Source organism: Rutilus rutilus (genome assembly GCF_951802725.1).
Source record: "Rutilus rutilus genome assembly, chromosome: 13".
Classification (NCBI taxonomy): domain Eukaryota; kingdom Metazoa; phylum Chordata; class Actinopteri; order Cypriniformes; family Leuciscidae; genus Rutilus; species Rutilus rutilus.
Window position 1 is genome coordinate 36,493,771 of NC_140218.1, and position 19,446 is coordinate 36,513,216.

General features: G+C 41.2%; 1 protein-coding gene across 2 annotated transcripts in view; it reads left to right on the forward strand.

Annotated features, from left to right (window-relative positions):
* l3mbtl1 (L3MBTL histone methyl-lysine binding protein 1) overlaps positions 1-15,777 on the forward strand; it is a 37,166-nt gene extending 21,389 nt beyond the window's left edge. Inside the window, exons 19-23 of one of the 2 annotated variants that reach the window (XM_084429114.1) lie at positions 1,318-1,367; positions 9,145-9,189; positions 9,682-9,839; positions 10,484-10,546; positions 14,933-15,777. In XM_084429114.1, the coding sequence (XP_084285240.1) occupies positions 1,318-1,367; positions 9,145-9,189; positions 9,682-9,839; positions 10,484-10,546; positions 14,933-15,067 (451 nt within the window). In that variant the 3' untranslated portion in view covers positions 15,068-15,777. The remainder of the gene's footprint in view (positions 1-1,317; positions 1,368-9,144; positions 9,190-9,681; positions 9,840-10,483; positions 10,547-14,932) is intronic. The other variant, XM_084429115.1, reaches the window with a different exon arrangement.
* Positions 15,778-19,446: the final 3,669 nt, after the last annotated feature.

The following is a 19,446-nucleotide window of genomic DNA, read 5'->3' on the forward strand; positions in this document are numbered from 1 at the left end:
TGACATCAGTAGCGAACAGCCAATCACGTGCTGAGAAAGAGTGAAACTGCGAGAAGCAGCGCAATTCACTTATTTAAATAAAAGTATTAAAATATTAAGAATTTAAACAAATTTACACAGCAAGAATTAAATAGCTGTCTATGAAAGTGGACAACTAAAAGAAAAAGTCTCACTACTGTATATCAGTGCAAGTAAAAGTTGTGAAGTTAGTTTATACAGTTGATAAAGGTATAGAGAGAATTTAACATTTAAGCTCACATGTAGTCATTTTATAGCTTCATCTATTGATTCTAAAGCGTATTTATATTACCTTTACATATTTATTCATTTAAACTCTGCGTAATAATAATTGATGAACTAAAATTGTACACATGTGATTAACGGTATAATAATCACATAAATAATATCTAAATCATACAAATTACATACAAATACTAAAAGCCATTTGCTATGTAGTGACCTTTAATTTGGAGTAGAAACAGGTGGAGTGACTTTATCGCATCAGACATGTGTCACTTTACTCACAGCTGATTGGTCCAAGTTCAGTTTGCAACCTCTTATGTGGAACATAATCTTCCCCGGACCAGGTTAGCCGTGGAGTGTGAGTTACTATGGCGATGAACTCTGCTAAAAGCCAAACCACTTTCATGGTGCCTAAAACCCAGGGTTGGTGCAAACTAAACTGAAACACACCTGGCTAGCCACCTAAACCGGCTTCATGGTACAGGCCCCTGGTCCTCTCTCATCCTTCACTGTCATCACTCCTCCTTTGATCATTACTCGCTCCGTTCCCACAGCTCTCGGCCCCGCCCTGCTTGCCACAAGTATTTTTGTCTTGTTTCCAGTCCAAATATGTAAAAGTACATAAGTAAAATGAGATATTATTTGATTTGTTGTATTATTTTTGTAAAAAAAAAAATAATAATAATAATAATAATAAAGTGAGTTTCTGCATAAAACAAGCAAACTTATCTGACAATGGGGTAAGAAAAATAATCTTAATTCGAACGGAAGCAAGATTATTATTTTTTGGTACCCTATTGGCAGATAATTTTGCTTGTTTTCACTTCATTTAGATTATTGTTATTATTGAATTTTTTTTTCAGAAAACAAGACATAATATCTTATGTCATTTTACTTGGCTAGTAAATGCATCTTGATTTAAGAATTTTTAGATATTTGGACTGGAAACAAGACAAACATACTTAGTAAGAAAAGCATTTTTTTTTTTTGCAGTGAATTGCATATTTGTAAAATTAACAATATTGCGGTTATATAAACATTAAATTAAAAGTCACCTTTCTTTCCTCTCCGCAGGATCGGTCGCCCCCCTAAATATCGTAAAAGTCAGCAAAGAAATTGTCAGAGTGAGTTTTACTTTCTTACATTTTCTTTATTTGAAAGTTGAAAATTTTCAAATGTTTTTATTTTTTATCAGTTACTGTGTTTAAATGCACGAGTAAATTTCCTATAATAGTAGTCATATTCCAATAATGTGTATACACTATATTGACAAAAGTATTGGGACACTCTTCCAAATCATTGAATTTAGGTGTTCCAATCACTTCCATGGCCACAGTTGTATAAAATCAAGCACCTAGGCATGCAGGTGCTTCTACAAACATTTATAAAAGAATGGGTCTCAGATAGGAATGGGTCTCATATAGGTTGCCACCTGTGCAATAAGTCCATTCATGAAATTTCCTCACTAATAAATATTCCATGGTCAACAATATTTATGTTACCACGGTTAGTGGTATTATAACAAAGTGGTAGCAATTGGGAACAACAGCAACTCAGCCAAAAAGTTGTTGGCCACGTGTGGTAGGTAGGTAGGCCATGGTGGTAGGCCATGAATTTAACAATTCATATTGTTAAAAGCGCTATATAAATGAAGGTGACTTGTCGTAAAATCACAGAGCGGGGTCAGCTCATGCTGAGGCTCACAGTGTGCAGAAGTCGCCAACTTTCTGCAGAGTCAATAGCTACAGACCTCCAAACTTCATGTGGCCTTCAGATTAGCACAAGAATAGTGCGTAGAGCTTCATGTAGTGGGTTTCCACGGCCGAGCAGCTGCAGCCAAGCCTTACATCACCAAGTGCAATGCAAAGCGTGGGATGCAGTGGTGTAAAGCATGGGATGCAGTAGTGTAAAGCGTGGGATGCAGTGGTGTAAAGCGTGGGATGCAGTGGTGTAAAGCGTGGGATGCAGTGGTGTAAAGCGTGGGATGCAGTGGTGTAAAGCGTGGGATGCAATGGTGTAATGCATGGGATGCAGTGGTGTAAAGCGTGGGATGCAGTGGTGTAAAGCGTGGGATGCAGTGGTGTAAAGTAGGGATGTCCCGATCTGATCTCGTGATCGGAAATCGGGCCCGATCACGTGTTTTCAGACTCGATCGGAATCGGACGTTACCTCCCGATCAGGACTCGGATATATATGTATATATATTCTCATTATTTTTTTAACACATATATAGTTATGCGGTGGCACAGAGTTACGCCGTTTTCACACTGCACGCATTAGCAGAGCATAAGCAGCGCAGGAGCAGTGTGTATGGTGAGCAGGAGCAGGACACGCGCGTTTTGCTTTCACATGGCAGCATTTGTCACACGCGGTTGAACCGCGGGTTGTGTAGGCTACAGACAGAGTACTCTATAATGGATAAGTTGGCATTGCTTTATTTCGTTTTCAAATACATTTAAGAGAAAAGACTTGTCAAGAAGCTTATTTTATTAATAATTTCATTTATATAACTTTTGGTTCATCTTTGTTTTTATTGTTATGGCAACAAGTTTATTTTTGGACATTTGTTTTCTTTTTAAATTGCTGTTGGTCATTTGATTGACTGTTTAAAACACAACAGATATCATCAATGCACTTTTGGGATAAAACTGCGGTGTATTTTGGCCATGATCAATATTGTCACTTTAATTCAGCAAAAGCGGCGCAGCAAAGATAGACTCGGCGCCGAAACGATCGCGGCACTCCTGCTCTGCTCTGCTATACGCACTGCCGCGCCACCTCTGCGCGCGGTGTGAATGCTCTAAAGCCTGGTTTAATTAACATGGGCGGCGAAAAAAATACGCACTGCACACTCTGCTAGCAGTGTGAAACCGGTGTAAGAGTTAGGAGTGCAGTTCCTAAAAGCACATTACTGGCTTTGCAAACACTGTAGCACTTTTATTTTTTATTTGTTTACATGCCTGCCGGGTATTTTAAGTTGAGGTGCTATTTGTTTATATATTAGACTTTTTTTATATTTACTGTTGCACTAAAGTCCAAAAGTGAAGAATTTATTTATTACTTGATTGTTCAAGCTACCTCACAGAAGTGCTCTGTTTGTGCTACCTCACAGAAGTGATTTGTTTTCTTTTTAAATTGCTGTTGGTCATTTGATTGACTGTTTAAAACACAACAGATATCATCAATGCAATTAAAATAAGGTGAATTAAATAAGGAACATCCTGGATCTGTTTTTTTAGCTCTTCTTTATTCTTTTTTTTATGTATTAAGTATCGGATCGGGACTCGGTATCGGCAGATACTCAAAATCAAATGACTCGGACTCGGACTCGAGGGCAAAAAAACCTGATCGGGACATCCCTAGTGTAAAGCGTGGGATGCAGTGGTGTAAAGCGTGGGATGCATTGGTGTAAAGCGTGGGATGCATTGGTGTAAAGCGTGGGATGCAGTGGGGTAAAGTGTGGGATGCAGTGGTGTAAAGCGTGGGATACAGGAATGTAAAGTGTGGGATGCAGTGGTGTAAAGCGTGGGATGAAGTGGTGTAAAGCGTGGGATGCAGTGGTGTAAAACGTGGAAGGCAGTGGTGTAAAGCGTGGGATGCAGTGGTGTAAAGCGTGGGATGCAGTGGTGTAAAGCATGGTATGCAGTGGTGTAAAGCGTCGGATGCAGTGGTGTGAAGCGTGAGATACAGTTAGTGTAAAGCGTGGGATGCAGCGGTGTAAAGCGTGAGATACAGTGGTGTGAAGCGTGAGATACAGTGGTGTGAAGTGTGGGATGCAGTGGGGTAAAATGTGGGATGCAGTAGTGTAAAGTGTGGGATGCATTGGTGTAAAGCGTAGGATGCAGTGGTGTAAAGTGTGGGATGCAGTGGGGTAAAGTGTGAGATGCAGTGGTGTAAAGCGTGGGATGCAGAGGTGTAAATCGTTGGATGCAGTGGTGTAAAGCATAGGATGCAGTGGGGTAAAGTGTGGGATGCAGTGGTGTAAAGTGTGGGATGCAGTGGTGTAAAGCGTGGGATCCAGGAATGTAAAGTGTGGGATGCAGTGGTGTAAAGCATAGGATGAAGTGGTGTAAAACGTGGGATGCAGTGGTGTAAAGCATGGGATGCAGTGGTGTAAAGCGTGGGATGCAGTGGTGTAAAGCGTGGGATGCAGTGGTGTAAAGCATCAGACATCACTGACGTGGTGCAAAGCGTGGGATGCAGTGGTGTAAAGCATCAGACATCACTGACGTGGTGTAAAGCGTGGGATGAAGTGGTGTAAAGCGTGGGATGCAGTGATGTAAAGTGTGGGATGCAGTGGTGTAAAGCGTGGGATGCAGTGGTGTAAAGCGTGGGAAGAAGTACTGTAAAGCGTGGGATGCAGTGGGGTAAAACGTGGAATGCAGTGGTGTAAAGCGTGGGATGCAGTGGTGTAAAGCGTGTGATCCAGGAATGTAAAGTGTGGGATGCAGTGGGGTAAAACGTGGAATGCAGTGGTGTAAAGCGTGGGATGCAGTGGTGTAAAGCGTGGGATGCAGTGGTGTAAAGCGTGGGATGCAGTGGTGTAAAGCGTGGGATGCAGTGGTGTAAAGCGTGTGATCCAGGAATGTAAAGTGTGGCATGCAGTGGGCGTAAAAAGTGGGATGCAGTGGTGTAAAGCGTGGGATGCAGTGGTGTAAAGCGTCGGATGCAGTGGTGTAAAGCGTGGGATGCAGTGGTGTAAAGCATGGGATGCAGTGGTGTAAAGCGTCGGATGCAATGGTGTAAAGCGTTGGGTGCAGTGGGGTAAAGTGTGAGATACAGTGGTGTAAAGCGTGGGATGCAGTGGTGTAAAGCGTGGGATGCAGTGGTGTAAAGTGTGGGATGCAGTGGTGTAAAGCATCAGATGCAGTTGTGTAAAGCATGGGATGCTGTGTTGCAAAGCGTGGGATGCAGTAGTGTAAAGCGTGAGATCCAGGAATGTAAAGTGTGGGATGCAGTTGGCGTAAAAAGTGGGATGCAGTGGTGTAAAGCGTGGGATGCAGTGGTGTAAAGCGTCGGATGCAGTGGTGTAAAGCGTGGGATGCAGTGGTGTAAAGCGTGGGATGCAGTGGTGTAAAGCGTGTGATCCAGGAATGTAAAGTGTGGCATGCAGTGGGCGTAAAAAGTGGGATGCAGTGGTGTAAAGCGTGGGATGCAGTGGTGTAAAGCGTTGGATGCAGTGGTGTAAAGCGTGGGATGCAGTGGTGTAAAGCATGGGATGCAGTGGTGTAAAGCGTCGGATGCAATGGTGTAAAGCGTCGGGTGCAGTGGGGTAAAGTGTGAGATACAGTGGTGTAAAGCGTGGGATGCAGTGGTGTAAAGCGTGGGATGCAGTGGTGTAAAGTGTGGGATGCAGTGGTGTAAAGCATCAGATGCAGTTGTGTAAAGCATGGGATGCTGTGTTGCAAAGCGTGGGATGCAGTAGTGTAAAGCGTGAGATGCAGTGGAGTAAAGCGTGGGATGCAGTGGTGTAAAGCATGGGATGCAGTGGTGTGAAGCGTGAGATACAGTAGTGTAAAGCGTGGGATGCAGCGGTGTAAAGCGTGAGATACAGTGGTGTGAAGCGTGAGATACAGTGGTGTGAAGTGTGGGATGCAGTGGGGTAAAATGTGGGATGCAGTAGTGTAAAGTGTGGGATGCATTGGTGTAAAGCGTAGGATGCAGTGGTGTAAAGTGTGGGATGCAGTGGGGTAAAGTGTGAGATGCAGTGGTGTAAAGCGTGGGATGCAGAGGTGTAAATCGTTGGATGCAGTGGTGTAAAGCATAGGATGCAGTGGGGTAAAGTGTGGGATGCAGTGGTGTAAAGTGTGGGATGCAGTGGTGTAAAGCGTGGGATCCAGGAATGTAAAGTGTGGGATGCAGTGGTGTAAAGCATAGGATGAAGTGGTGTAAAACGTGGGATGCAGTGGTGTAAAGCATGGGATGCAGTGGTGTAAAGCGTGGGATGCAGTGGTGTAAAGCGTGGGATGCAGTGGTGTAAAGCATCAGACATCACTGACGTGGTGCAAAGCGTGGGATGCAGTGGTGTAAAGCATCAGACATCACTGACGTGGTGTAAAGCGTGGGATGAAGTGGTGTAAAGCGTGGGATGCAGTGATGTAAAGTGTGGGATGCAGTGGTGTAAAGCGTGGGATGCAGTGGTGTAAAGCGTGGGAAGAAGTACTGTAAAGCGTGGGATGCAGTGGGGTAAAACGTGGAATGCAGTGGTGTAAAGCGTGGGATGCAGTGGTGTAAAGCGTGTGATCCAGGAATGTAAAGTGTGGGATGCAGTGGGGTAAAACGTGGAATGCAGTGGTGTAAAGCGTGGGATGCAGTGGTGTAAAGCGTGGGATGCAGTGGTGTAAAGCGTGGGATGCAGTGGTGTAAAGCGTGGGATGCAGTGGTGTAAAGCGTGTGATCCAGGAATGTAAAGTGTGGCATGCAGTGGGCGTAAAAAGTGGGATGCAGTGGTGTAAAGCGTGGGATGCAGTGGTGTAAAGCGTCGGATGCAGTGGTGTAAAGCGTGGGATGCAGTGGTGTAAAGCATGGGATGCAGTGGTGTAAAGCGTCGGATGCAATGGTGTAAAGCGTCGGGTGCAGTGGGGTAAAGTATGAGATACAGTGGTGTAAAGCGTGGGATGCAGTGGTGTAAAGCGTGGGATGCAGTGGTGTAAAGTGTGGGATGCAGTGGTGTAAAGCATCAGATGCAGTTGTGTAAAGCATGGGATGCTGTGTTGCAAAGCGTGGGATGCAGTAGTGTAAAGCGTGAGATCCAGGAATGTAAAGTGTGGGATGCAGTGGGCGTAAAAAGTGGGATGCAGTGGTGTAAAGCGTGGGATGCAGTGGTGTAAAGCGTCGGATGCAGTGGTGTAAAGCGTGGGATGCAGTGGTGTAAAGCGTGGGATGCAGTGGTGTAAAGCGTGTGATCCAGGAATGTAAAGTGTGGCATGCAGTGGGCGTAAAAAGTGGGATGCAGTGGTGTAAAGCGTGGGATGCAGTGGTGTAAAGCGTTGGATGCAGTGGTGTAAAGCGTGGGATGCAGTGGTGTAAAGCATGGGATGCAGTGGTGTAAAGCGTCGGATGCAATGGTGTAAAGCGTCGGGTGCAGTGGGGTAAAGTGTGAGATACAGTGGTGTAAAGCGTGGGATGCAGTGGTGTAAAGCGTGGGATGCAGTGGTGTAAAGTGTGGGATGCAGTGGTGTAAAGCATCAGATGCAGTTGTGTAAAGCATGGGATGCTGTGTTGCAAAGCGTGGGATGCAGTAGTGTAAAGCGTGAGATGCAGTGGAGTAAAGCGTGGGATGCAGTGGTGTAAAGCATGGGATGCAGTGGTGTAAAGCGTCGGATGCAATGGTGTAAAGCGTCGGGTGCAGTGGGGTAAAGTGTGAGATACAGTGGTGTAAAGCATGGGATGCAGTGGTGTAAAGCGTGGGATGCAGTGGTGTAAAGTGTGGGATGCAGTGGTGTAAAGCATCAGATGCAGTTGTGTAAAGCATGGGATGCTGTGTTGCAAAGCGTGGGATGCAGTAGTGTAAAGCGTGAGATGCAGTGGAGTAAAGCGTGGGATGCAGTGGTGTAAAGCGTGAGATACAGTGGTGTGAAGCATGAGAAACAGTGGTGTGATGCGTGAGATACAGTGGTTTGAAGCATGAGATACAGTGGTGTAAAGCGTGGGATGCAGTGGTGTAAAGCGTGGGATGCAATGGTGTAATGCATGGGATGCAGTGGTGTAAAGCGTGGGATGCAGTGGTGTAATGCATGGGATGCAGTGGTGTTAAGCGTGGGATGCAGTGGTCTAAAGCACGCCGCCACTGGACTCTAGAGCAGTGGAGACGTGTTCTCTGGTGTGATGAATCACGCTTCTCTGTCTAGTAATCCCATGGACGAGTCTGGGTTTGGTGTCTGCCAGGAGAACGATACTTGCCTGACTGCATTGTGCCAAGTGTAAAGTTTGGTGGAGGGGGGATTATGGTGTGGGGTTGTTTTTCAGCGGTTGGGCTTGGCCCCTTAGTTCCAGAGAAAGGAACTCTTAGTGCTTCAGTATACCAAGACATTTTGGACAAGTTCATGCTGGGAACCGTTTGGGGATGTTCCTGTTCCAACATGACTACTCACCAGTGCACAAAGCAAGGTCCATAAAGACATGGATGAGCGAGTTTGGTGTGGAGGAACTTGACTGGCCTGCACCTCAACCTGATAGAACAGCTTTGGGATGAATTAGAGCTGAGACTGTGAGCCAGGCTTTCTCGTCCAACATCAGTGCCTGATCTCACAAATGCGCTTCTAGAAGAATGGTAAAAAATTCCCATAAACACACTCCTAAACCTTGTGGAAAGCCTTCCCAGAAGAGTTGAAGCTGTTATAGCTGCAAATGGTGGGCCAACTCCATATTAAACGCTACGGATTAGTAATGGGATGTCATTAAAGTTCATGTGCATGTAAAGGCAGACATCCCAAAACTTTTGGCAATATAGTGTATCATGTTAACATGTTAACCAGATTACCATAATCAACTAATGCAATATTTATGTTTACTAATAATATGACAGATGCTGTGTGTCTGTAATCATTTTTGGCCCAGGAAAACTTACTCAGAATTTCCAAACTAAATGATTTATACTGTCAATTACTGTGCAAAATCACAAAGATTACAGAATATAGTCAACAGCTACAGTATGTTTCCATCCAAAGGTGCGAATTTAATATTGCATAAAACATTTGCGAATATAGCACCACTTCCATCCAGTGAGACAAAGTAACAGAATCGTCACTTCCTGATAATCTGCGACCAAATATCACTAAGAAAAATTTAATTTGCTGTATTAGGAGAAGCCACTGTGTCGTACAGTATATAATAAATGACTTGCGCCTCAGAGTTTGCAGACGAAACGCAATAAACGCGGTCATGTTATATTGCTTTCAGATGCCTGCTGTTTGGGAACGCAGTCATGTAGGACAGCTATGGGAGGTAATTATACCAAACCACTTTGACGACAGATTTTGGCTAAGGGATTTCAGAATGGCCAAAAACAGCATTTCAGATGCTGCGCAGCGAGATCGGTCCGCTGGTTAGTCCACTTATGCCGTCCCATCGCGCAAAGTCACACCACTATTTTGATGCGCATCGAGGAATTTATTCGGTAAATGTGTTTCCATCGTAGTTTATGCGCATGTTTTCTTATCAGATAAAACATTTATCTGCCTCAACTGAGCGCATATGTTTTTTATGTGCATCTTGGCATTTCAATCCAGCATTTTTTTTTTTTTTTTGCGTTATCCCACAATGTGCATAAAAAAGGAGGATTGAAACATAGCTAGTGACAATGCAAAAAGGAGTATTTCAGTTGCTGTCAAGTATGTAAACCTCTTTTAAGATTAAAAATGAAAAAATTCTCTCACCAGAATATGGACCTTAAATGGTCATGTAGATGTAAATGTGGTGATTGTGTCTGCGTTTCAGATATGACGGCGGAAGGGATGTACCCTTCTCTCTTCATGACGGCATTTACTGCCAACTCTGATCGAACCCTGTCTCTCTGCTGGGAGCAGCACTGTAAACTACTGCCTGGTGTTGCAGGAGTTCATGCCAGTCAAGTAGCTTCCTGGACTATAGAGGAGGTAATAATCACTTCATTCAACTGTGTTGATATCCCTTGGTTTACAAGTTAAATGAATGGGTGCATTTTAGAGTACAAGATAACGTCCAGTTACTATTATTCTGTATATCACTAAATCACTTATATGTTTATAATACTTTTATTTTGGTAACATGTTACAATGTTCATTAGTCAACATTAGTTAACTTCATTAGTTAGCATGAACTAATAATGAACTGCACTCATACAACATTTATTAATATTTGTTCATGTTAATTTCAATATTTACTAACACTTTATTAAAATCTTGTTAACATTAGTTAATGCATTTGAAATAACATGAACAAACAATGAACAGCTTTATTTTTATTAACTAACATTAAAAAAGATTAACAAATACAATAGCAAATGTATTGTTCATGGTTAGTTCATGGTAGTTAATACATTAACTAATGTTAACTAATGAACCTTATTGTAAAGTTTTTCCTTTATTTTACATTGAAAAATAAAACACTGAACAAAACATGCAATAAGATAGGCTGAAAACTCAAGAATACAGCTGCACAGTTCTGAACTTCAGGATATTAAAATGATGTCTAGACGCAGCAAACAAACAAGCCGCTAGAATTATGGCTCTATTCATTTATATCTCTGTTTGATTTCCAGGTCTTTGGATTTGTTAATAATCTTATTGGTTGTGAGGAGCAGGCCCAAATTTTCAAAGATGAAGTAAGTAAATTTCTATTAATAATGAAATAGTGTTAACTCAGCGCCCCCTTGCGAACACAACACATTGAACACATTTACATAAAATATGTGTTCAATTCACATGTGGAAATAAAATAAAGATCAGTAATATGTCAACATCTATCTCATTTGAAATATTTGAAATAATCATATCATTATTCTAATCAAAAACATGGATTGTCTTCTTAGCTGTATTATATCATGTAAATTGAATTTATTTTAACAAAAAAAAAAAAACATACTGCGAATGTCATTAAAGCCTATAAATATCGGCCTGTGCAATCGGCTGATCTATGTCAGCTTTCGTCTCCGCAGAGAGGCATCTGTGGATGAACCTTACGGGCATCAGAGACAAATAAGGATTATGCACTGCAGACTTCGTTCCCTTTCTATGTGGCTCAGACCCTGGTTCCTCACCTTGGGTCCCACTTTAGGTGCATGTTGTCTTCGCAAGATAGTCAAACAGATGTGGGAAATATTTTAAGAAGTAGAGGTGGACCTCTTTGCCTCTCAAAAGACAGCGCAATGTCCCCTCTACTTCTCTCTGAGTCACATAGACCCCCTGGGCCTGGATGCCATGGCACATACGTGGCCCAGGCTGCGTCTGTATGGGTTTCCACCGATAGCTCTGCTCCCGGGAGTCCTGGCCAAGGTCCGTCAACAAGGGTCTTGCCTCTTGTAGTCATTTTACTTTTGCCCATTCAAGGATGCTAAGTAATGTAGTGATTGGTACTCACGTCACTGCTGATGTTGTGTTTTTTGGATCACTCATAAGGTGTGGTTATGAGTTCATCAGATGACCACCTTCCCCCTTTCTTAGTTTGAGGCACCAGTCGAGGTCTTTTACCTTGGCAGTATGAGAACACTCCCAACAGGAGGCCGTTCAATCATTTAGAATTAATGTAAAGTGGAGAGAGTTGGTCTGATTTATCTGAAAGATTGGTGAGATTGCTCCTTCCACAAGGAAGACACAGGTGTAATAAAATACATTTTATTAACAAAAGGTAAACAAGAATAACTAACACAGCTAGAATGTACATTTCCTGAAGAAAATGTGAGTGGTGCTTGCAGTGTCAAAACTCGGCACTCAATTTCTAGGGTGTTGTAGATGTTTGCATACGAGCCAACAACCATGTCTGTACGATATTGTGGAGCTGAAATATGGCTTCTATATGTTGCAATATGGTTGCTAGGTGGCTCTAAATGGTTGCTAGGGTGTGGCTACAGTTACCATGGTGATATTTACAGACTGGTTATCACCCAAAACAAAAGAGCCCACCCCCTGTACGATGATCTGGTCCTAAGATATTAGTTTAAGCTTATTCATGTGTTTGTATGGTCGCTAGGGTTATTTATATGGTTGCTAGGGAGTGATTATACAGTTTATGGGATGATATTTAAAGACTAGTTGACAGTCTGAGTCAAAAAAGCCCAAATCCATGTTTCTACAATTTTCTGGAGCTGAAATATGGCTTGTAAATGTTGTTTTATGGTTGCTAGGGTGCCCGAAGTGGTTTCTAGGGCTTGAAGCTGTTATGTCACTACTTATTGGCTGCTTGATAGGCAGAGTTAAAAGTGCCCAACCTCAAGTCTCTATGACCTTCTGATCCAAAGAACAAATTTTGTGCCAATGTTAAGTCTGTGGGACTTTTTTTCAGCCGATTTATCGCCCGCTGGACGAACATCGTACACCCGATCGCTTATAAAAGACATAGCACACCTCTCTTCAATAAACCGGTCGATTTGACACCTCATTCATGGGTCTACGAGAAACGTTACGGGAGGAGTAGCGTGCCAAAGTGTTTAAGTATGAGCAATAACAATAGTGATGCCTTGCCTTTGGCAAGCACCACTAATAACTACTAAATGAATACCATGAATGATAAAGGAATAAAGTGCATAAGATGCATAAAATACAAGTGATTAAGTTGACTGTGGCTATGGAAGAGTTACATTAACTTATGTAAAGATAAACTGTTGTTTCTTTGAAACTAATAAGGTGAAGAGCCTTATTGTGCTTCAAACAATTAAATGAATGGTTATTTGTTATCAACTATCATCAGCTATACTACCTCTAATGTAGGGAATTACAAACCTGCGCACATATATTCAAACGCACATAACTATAGAACCAATTCTTAATGCGCATGTGAACGCCATCAGAGAGAATGGTGTCGTCTTAGCGGCCCCTAATTTAATAACAAATGATCGTTGCGACGGAAGCGAATCAATCAAAAATAACTTTAGCTGAAAAATAACTTTATTAAAGAATCGCTATAAAGCCAAAACAATCTCTGTTACTATAAATTATACGTTTATCTCTGTAAAGCTGCTTTGAAACAATCTACATTGTTAAAAGCGCTATATAAATGAGGATGACTGACGTTGCTCAGAAGAAGGGAGAAAGAGAACAAAGTTTGCTATCACTCCTTCAGCCGTTGTATTAGAAACACTCTTGCATTGACCGGTTTTCTGTAATTTAATGACAAGGTAATTAAACGCAAAATATATAAACATAAATGTACATTACATTTAAAAAATTTAAAAATGTAAAAGCTAGATTTACGATGATAAAGGGATAGTTGAAAATGCTTCTGTCATTACTCACGCTCATGTCGTTCAAGACTTTTGTTTATATTTGAAACACCTGTGGTGGATATAAAGCTTTTAATGTTGTTTATGTGTCTATGTGGTGTTTTTAATATGCTTTAAGACAAACCATGTGTAAATTCATAAGTCGACAGCAACTTAAAACTGCAGTGAACCAAAGACAGTCTCAAAAACACGGTCTGAAATCGCTGGTGTTTCTGACGTTACAAACTACCTTGTAACCAATCAGATCAACGTGTGATCGACAACGAGTGGATCTCTGAGCTGAGTGAGTGAGTGGAGGCGGGGCTCATTTGCATATTCATAGAACCTCCGCATATACTGAATTAGGCAAGGGTGTAGAGTTACATTCAAGCTATTTTAACGCATGAAGAATTTTTATTCAAGGAAAAAACATTTAAATGTGTCACTTTGGTGATCAAAGATTTAAGGCATAATATGATTGACTACAGGGGGACTTTAATAAAATTGAGAGATTTTTGTCCCTCCATTAAAAGTCTATTTACCCAAAACTCTGATGCTTCAAAACATTCATAAAGAGAATGTCAATCGAGCGGTTAAACCCAAATCTTCTGAAGAGACACAATTACTTTATGTGATGAACAGATTTAATTTAGGCTTTTATGCACATATTAACATTGATAAACTAACATACATAGAGCTCGCTAATAGAGTGCTATAAAACCGGGAAACGAATTGCATTTTAGCACTTCCGGTTCCATCGTCTCAAAGTCAATTGTTTTTTTTGGATGGGCTTTTGTTTAAATGCCTAAAATAAAGTCGGTGGTGAACACAAGCTCGAGATATTTTTTCCTACAACATAAAATGCATCAGTAATACCCCTCTCATGATGTTATTAAAGCTTTTACTTGTCTTGAAAAAGGCGGTTGTTAACAAGTGGCTAAATAGCACTACAGATGTTGTCGGAGACATTAATCATCATCACACGGAACAGGTAAACTCATCTACTCACTAGTCACTTTCACACCATCGTTGTGTTTATAATCACGCTCTTGAAAACTATAACTCAAACTTTCATGGAAAGTGTTTTAAAATAAAGACTGAAAGAGTTTGTATTTATGCTTTAAAATTCATAAAAGTTTTTCAATTGTGAAGATTATCACGATGGACAAAACATGTAAGAATCTTTTTTTTTGTTCACAGAACTTATTTTTTTCAATAATCCAAAAGCCAATGGAAAAATCCTATTGGTTTTTGTCAAGGAAACCAGGGTGATGCTGACATACGGGTTGGCCTACAAAAATATGTCATCACCGCAGCGCTTATTTGGTCAACGGAAGCTCGACCATAGATGTTTGATATGCGAGAACAAATCTCATTGGTTTTTGCTGAAGCATGACAGGAATGAACCTCATCGGTTCGCCAACAAGCATGCTTGAGCTTCAGTTTGCCAAATTTGAATGCGTACATTTGCTGATCAATGTTGATTATAGAACAGAATAGAATTTATAATAGAATTTAGATGCAGAATAGCCTAGCAAGAAGCACAACACTCTGGACAGCATTGCAATTATGCTTAGCAACACCCTGGCAACCAGCCAACACACTACAACACCAACACCACTCACATTTTCTTAGAAAAATGTTTCTATATATCATATTACATTTTAAGAAATAAAATCCAAACTATGAACTTATACAAAGATTTCAGGTAAATCATTGAGTGGTGTGTGTAACATGTCGTTTGAAGTTTCTTGTTCCAGCTGGTCACTGATACAGCGTCACTTTTCTCTGCAGATGATCGATGGAGAGGCCTTCCTTCTTCTGACCCAGAATGATATTGTGAAGATCATGAATATAAAGCTAGGACCAGCGCTGAAGATTCACAACGCCATTTTAGTGTTCAAGAGCACAGACGAAGGCCTGAAGTGAACAACTCATCTTCAAGCTCCTCATGCCATAACGATCCATTCAGAATCCGACATCTAATCACGTGTTTGGTGTTTAACGTCTGAACCCACTAGAGAGAGAGAGAGAAAACCAGAGCAGGATGAACTAAACATGAAACAGTACAGCCAAGCTGAGCTTCGATGCTGCTTTATTTCAAAAGCGAAATGACACGTTCTGATAAAGAACAACCTGATCTGAAAACACCGTGCAGGATATTTTGTATTTGGAGTGTTAACTGAAATCTACATTTGTTCTCAGTATGTGAAGTGAAATTGGTGCAGAGAAATATCAGGGCAGATTTCAGTTGATTGGTGCTACTGTCCCCTTTATTAGAGCCCCGATGATGTTTATGCACTTTACCTGAGGAGCCACCAGAGGGAGCTGTCCTTTAGACAATCTGAGCCAACTTAACCAATTGTTTGGGGACCGTTAACTATATTTGCCCTCAGTAACAAAGTGCTACTGACATTGTGGTGTTAAATGAGATTAAATGAGCTATTTTACAGAGTTTGGATTGTCATGTCAGTGTTGTTATTTTTGTATGAGTGGAAACCCCGAGGGGTAAATAGTAACCGTGGAAGGTTTTAGGTGATCTATGTTTCTCTCTCTGATGGGAAATTTTAATAATGTACAGTTGAGTAACAATGTCGTTCAGTTCATCAACATGAATAAATGTTTAATTCAAGTCTGGTTTCTGCTTGTGTTTAGTGGTGTTTGTGTGCGAATGATACATGAAGTATTGCTGCTTGTAGAAGAGTAGTGCTATTTCTGAACGACTGATTTGCAATTTTCATCTGCCAGACAAATAAAACAGGAAACAAATACTAAGATCATCATCTAAGATAATTTTGATAGTCCACTTTCTACTAACTTTAAGTAATTTTGTAACTTCACGTATTAGAGTAACTTAGAGTATTAGACTGTCTGCTTAATATCTGCTAACACTTTATTTTGATGCTCCATCAAAAGACATTATACTGACAATAAGCAACGGTCTAAAATCTTCCATTAGTGGGTGATTTAGGCTACTTATTAAAATGCCCAAATATCTAACACCTTTTTTTTTTTACTCAATATCTTCTATATGTTCTTTATCAAGTCTGTCAACAGGCATTAAATTACTTTAGTTTTGATTGACCTAGAGGCCAGATGCATTTCAAAATAAATTTCAAGCTTCCAAAATAACAGGAACCGGTTTCTCGTCTTTTAAATAAACAGGTGCCAGATGACTGATTATAAAAGTGTGTTCTGCCACTAAAATACCCTGAACATCTACACTTGTGAGATATAAAAAAATATTGAGAGACTCAGCAACCAACAAAAACCAAAAGGGGATCACAAACCGGGGAGAAACACCATTCTCCAAAGACACATCGCTATTTATGTTTATATTTATAAAATGTTTGAAATATGAAGTTGAACCCAATCCCACCCTATGCAAAGATTCATACATAAACACACGTTCAACCTTATCGAAGGTCTTATAAAAGTCTAAAACAAAATAGCTGGTGTCAGATTTATGTTCAGTTTGTTTGTGTTTTAGTTTGGTCGTGTTCTGGTCCTGTTTGCCAGTGTTCCTGAATCAGAACACAGTTTGTTTCCATAGTTACTGATTGGTTTGTTTGCCCTGTGTATTTATAACCTTTGTTGTAGTTACTCGTGTTCGGTTCTTAATATATGGTGTCATTATTGTTCCTGAGTTTATTCTAGTGTTTGTTCTGAGATTGTAAAGCTAAATAAAGACTGTTATTTTGATCTCCTTCATCTTTATCGTGCACCGCTTCCACACAAAGCATGACAGTTAGTTGACTGATTCATCTAATATATCCAACACAAGGCTAATATTATCTGCTACATTCCTACCTCTCATAAAGCCAGATTGGGAAACAGAGATAGCCTAATTTATTTTTAGTTACAATCTATTTGCATAAAGGGAGGCAAAGAGTGCACTGTAGTAAACGTTTAAATGTTGTGTTTGCTATAGCAGGTTGCATGTAAACTTTCTAACAGCCTGTGCCATCTATAGTTTCATGACTGAACTAGTCATGTTCTTGTTACTATATGACATGTGCACTTCATGTTCAAATGGAATATAAGCAAGCTAACATGCAGCACAATTGTGTTCCATATATTTCATTCTAGTATTTAAAGAAAGTTCAGTTTCTGAAGTGTGCTGTTGTAGTGCCACAGGGGGCCGGAGTATGAAGAGAATCATCGCAGCATGGGATCATCCATCCATCCGTTCTCCGAAGTGCGTGTCCTGTTGGGTCGCAGGTAAACTGGGTAAACCCAGCCCGATCCGCCGGCGATTTGATTTCGTCCTGCAGCTCAGGCTGGAAACCTGTACATTCTTCTATCCTGCTTCCATTACAAATCTTGCGGGGACCAATCACAAACTGGCTTATCCACCTGGCGCGCTATTGGCGGGTTTAACACCCAATCCAATTCCTTTTAACCTCTCGACGATGCTCAATGGCTTCTTTAGTTTAGCAAACAATTCGCTGGAGTGGATGTAAATACCACTCACTTTCATGTTGTTGTTTTGCACAACCTGCAAAAATCGCTCGATGCCTTTGCTGCTTCTGCAAACCGCTGATCAATGCTACGAACCAACACGTTTGTTGACACGTTTCCTGCCTGGAGTTTTCGCTGCAAAGTATGTCACCCGGATCGTTGGTCTGATTGGTTGAAGGACTATCCAATTGCGTACAGAGTCATTTGAACTATGCCCGTTGATCACGCCTCTTGTGCGGTAGAAATACAGAGCAGACTCTCCAGACCAGGGTTTCTCAAACTCGGTCCTGGAGGGCCACTGTCTTGCACAGTTTAGCTCCAACCCTGATCAAACACACCTGAACAAGCTAATCAATGTCTTCAGGATCACTAGAAACTCACAGCTAGGTGTGTTTGATCAGGGTTGGAGCTAAACTGTGCAGGACAGTGGCCCTCCAGGACCGAGTTTGAGAAACCCTGCTCCAGACTAATGTTCAATCTTAAAAGACTGAGCTTGGTCTGGTGATTGCCAGACTAGGTCGCAGGGACAACGACTATAAATTATTGCTAGGTGTATCTATCCTGCATCTTGTCTCTAATAGAAACTATTAAGACTATTCTAATAGATCTCTTAAGACCATTAACCAATCTAATTTCAATTTTGTATGGAGAAAATGTGTGCACAAATTTTGATTTTACATTTCCAGAGATATATTTAGAAAATAAGGTGGAATTGATTTCCTACTGAGATGTGATTTTACTGTTTCCAGACTGCCAATCATATTATCTCCCTTTCACCAACTATCACATATTGTGTGATAGCAGCACAAGATGAAGGAAATAACAATAACAGTCTTTATTAAGCTTTACAAACTCAGGACAAACACTAGAATAAACTCAGGAACAATAATGACACCATATATTAGTGAGAACTGACCAGGAATAACTAAAACACAGGGTATAAATACACAGGGCAAACAAAGGGAGCTAAATGAAACGCAGGTGAAACTAATCAGTAACTATGGAAACAAACTAGGGCATGAACAGTATCTAGAATTGGGATAACAGGCAAACAGGAACACAACAAAACCAAACTAAAGCACAAATAATCTAAACAATCGTGCTGTAGCTAATACAGTCCAAAAGCGGAGGGAGGGTGGAGGGTTTGGAGGAGTGCGCAGAGGAAGACAGATGGAAGATGGGAGAAGGAGGCGGAAGGAGGGGGCGATGGATGAAGGAGCCAGATGATGACCCGGAGCAGAGCCAGGACAAGGGCCCACAGCGGAGCCAAGCCAGGGCAAGGGCCCACGTCGAAGCCGATGGTGTGAGGAGCCAGGGTGGAGACAGAAACCTGACCAATGAAAAGTGTGTGGAGTGATCCTCGAACTGCTGGTAAATCCATTTAGTTTGGGTCGGTTCCTCTGTCACGTATTGTGTGGTTGTAGTGCACAATGAAGATAAAGGAGATCACAATAACAGTCTTTATTAAACTTTACAATCTCAGAACAAACGCTTGTGGAGTTTTGGTTCCTTGCCACTGTCGCCTTTTACGCCTTTGTTCACCTTTGTCGCCATTGGCTTAGTTGGGGACATTTAATTTAATATTCAACAATAATATTGATCTGCCTGCATTGACATTATCATATGAGAACTGAACTGAGCTGGCCGATGACATCACTGTTTTCTCCAGAGCATACAAATGAACTAAATAACTTTTTTACTACAAAAATGAGCCATCACTGAATTTCCTTAAGCTGGACTGTGACGCTATTTTCTTCTAGAAACAAACTTTGTTGCATTATTTTCCTCTTATCTCTGTAAAGCTGCTTTGAAACAATATGTATTGTAGAAAGTGCTATATCACTAAA